This window comes from Lygodium microphyllum, chromosome 22, assembly GCF_053477565.2.
Source record: "Lygodium microphyllum isolate KBCC chromosome 22, Lygodium_microphyllum_v1.1.10, whole genome shotgun sequence".
Taxonomy (NCBI): domain Eukaryota; kingdom Viridiplantae; phylum Streptophyta; class Polypodiopsida; order Schizaeales; family Lygodiaceae; genus Lygodium; species Lygodium microphyllum.
Window position 1 is genome coordinate 7,507,239 of NC_141156.1, and position 2,443 is coordinate 7,509,681.

A 2,443-nucleotide genomic window follows, 5' to 3' on the forward strand; every position below is an offset into this window, starting at 1 on the left:
ATCACATCTAGTGGAGTGGTTTTGTCAAACAAAGGGGGATGAAAGGGTGTGAAAGTGGAGAAGGAATTTTGGGAAAAGAGGAGCGAGGGGGGGTATGTCAAGGTCAAACCGATTTTTTAAATTTGGAAATTGGAAAAAAAGGAGAATTAAGGAAAAGAAAAGGAAGGGAAAATAGAAAATATAAAAAGGAAAAGGGCGAAAACGTACACCAAGAAACGGATGTCGGTTTGCTTTTTTGGCCTTTTGGGGGGTTTTTATTTCTGTTTTTGGCTTTTGAGGGGCAGAAAAAAGCCTTGTTTTGTCATTGGGTCGGGGGAGGGCGCGGCGTAGTTCATTTTTATATACATTTATATTTATATGATAACACGCACGAGGAGGAGGAGGAAGCATTTGCAGCAGCAGCAGCACGAGATACACAGGAGCAGCAGCCGCCATAGCTGTAACAATCTCCCTCCCTCCCTCCCTCCCTCCCTCCCTCTCTCTCTCTCTCTCTCTCTTGTTTATTACTAATGTCTTGCTTCCCTCACTCTGTTGCAGGTCCAGCTGCTCTTTGAGAGAGAGAGAGAGAGAGACCCACACAGAGAGAGCCTGGGAAGAAGCAGTGCAAGCACCCCCCTTCCCCCGTCCCTCTCCCCCTAACCCTCCCCCTCCCCCTCCCCTTCCCCTCCCCCCTCTCAATGGCACTCTCTGCCGTCTCCGCATCGCCCCTCTCCTTGTCTCGGAAACCTGCAGCAGCTGCTGTGCCTGTGGTATTTGGCATGATGACAGTGATGATGATGGTGATGGTGATGGGAGCGCAGGCAGCCACACAGCATGAGGTGGGAGGCACCCCTGGCTGGAGCTTGCCATCCCGTGTCAATGTCAACTACACCGATTGGGCAGCGTCTCAGAAGTTTGTTGTGGGAGACACCCTCTGTAAGTGCTCACCTTCCGCCATAGCCACAACACACACACGCGCACATATTATCCATATGCACATTTAGGCACATACATGTACACCATGGAATTTGCATGCACATGGCTTACAGATCGCTTCTGGATTTGCATGTAGATAAGCTCATACGTTGCTTCTGAATCCTAGAAATGGGTTTCTTTAGCTAGAACATCTGTTTGCCTGAATTGATAACTCTTAGCTTACACACACACACACACACACAAACATGCAAGGAGCCTTCCATAATTAGCATATAATCATCTGTATAAAACACAAGAGTTGTGCATATGCATGCGCCCATATATGTGTGTGTGTGTGTGTGTGTGTGTCCACGTATGGAGATGAACCACAATGGTTATGCATAGGCGCGTGTGCACACACAGCCACCCACCCCCATATATACACCCACATATATACAGATATGGCATACGCAAACATGTGCATGATTGGCATGTGCATATACAAATATAAGCAAGAAGGTTTTAGACATGCATGTACCTCTATGGATATGCCCTGATGCATACATATATACACAACCAAAGATACATAGATGTGTGTGTGACACCTTGTGCTGTGCGCTGTGTGTGTGTGTGCGTTGCAGTGTTCAGCTACAACAGCACTTTCCACAATGTTGTGGAGGTGAGCAAGACAGACTATGACAACTGCAACAGCTCCAATCCTATCCACACATGGAGCGATGGCAAGACCGTCGTCAACCTTGACAGTGCCGGCACCCTCTACTTCTTCTGCAGCGTCCCCACCCACTGCACCCAAGGCCAGAAGGTGGCTGTCACTGTGCTCTCCTCCTCTTCTGCTTCCGCGCCATCATCTTCCTCGTCACCTTCTAGTGCCATGCCATCTCTCACCCTTCCCCCCTCTGCAACGCTGATCATCACCCTCACCGCTGTGCTCTCCCTCACCATTGCTCTGCTGTAAATCTCGACCTCATAGCCCTTGCGAGAAGGAAGCCCAATAGATGAAAAACATGTAGGATTGAATCTAAGTTGGCTATGATTATCCTTTTTGAATCAGAAGATGTAGCTCTTAACGCCTCTCTCTTTTTTGGTAATATCGAAGAGATGATCACGTAGGCTCGATTTAGTATCATTAATCCCTTCCTTTATCCCCCCCCCCCCACCCCACCAAAAAAATCTTGATTTACTAGACTAGCAGCCTCCTACATAATTACACAGCATAATTGTGATTTTTTCTAATGTTGAAAGTCGAGATTTGTCCTGAAATTCTTTGTGCCTTATAATGCCAATTAAGGATATTACTAAACATCATCAGATGTCCTCATTCTCATTCTCATTATGTTAATAGAATCCCAATAGTGTCATCAGTGTATTGCCAAAGTTGGAAATATGTGCTCAAATTTATTGTGTTTTCAAATCACAATCGATGTAATTGCTATTGTATTATCAGTATCATCGAGGTACCCTGATGTCTACATGCGAAAACATACTAATAAAGGTGAAAATTAACCGCCAGGAAATAATGAATTCTAGT

General features: G+C 46.0%; 1 protein-coding gene across 1 annotated transcript; it reads left to right on the forward strand.

Moving 5' to 3' along the window:
- The first annotated feature begins 306 nt into the window (after window positions 1-306).
- LOC148016868 (mavicyanin-like) lies at window positions 307-2,175 on the forward strand. The gene is made up of 3 exons (XM_087663202.1): window positions 307-439; window positions 538-915; window positions 1,536-2,175. Exons 2-3 carry the CDS (start codon window positions 678-680, stop codon window positions 1,868-1,870), a joined length of 573 nt encoding a protein of 190 aa, XP_087519328.1. The 5' UTR covers window positions 307-439; window positions 538-677; the 3' UTR covers window positions 1,871-2,175.
- Window positions 2,176-2,443: the final 268 nt, after the last annotated feature.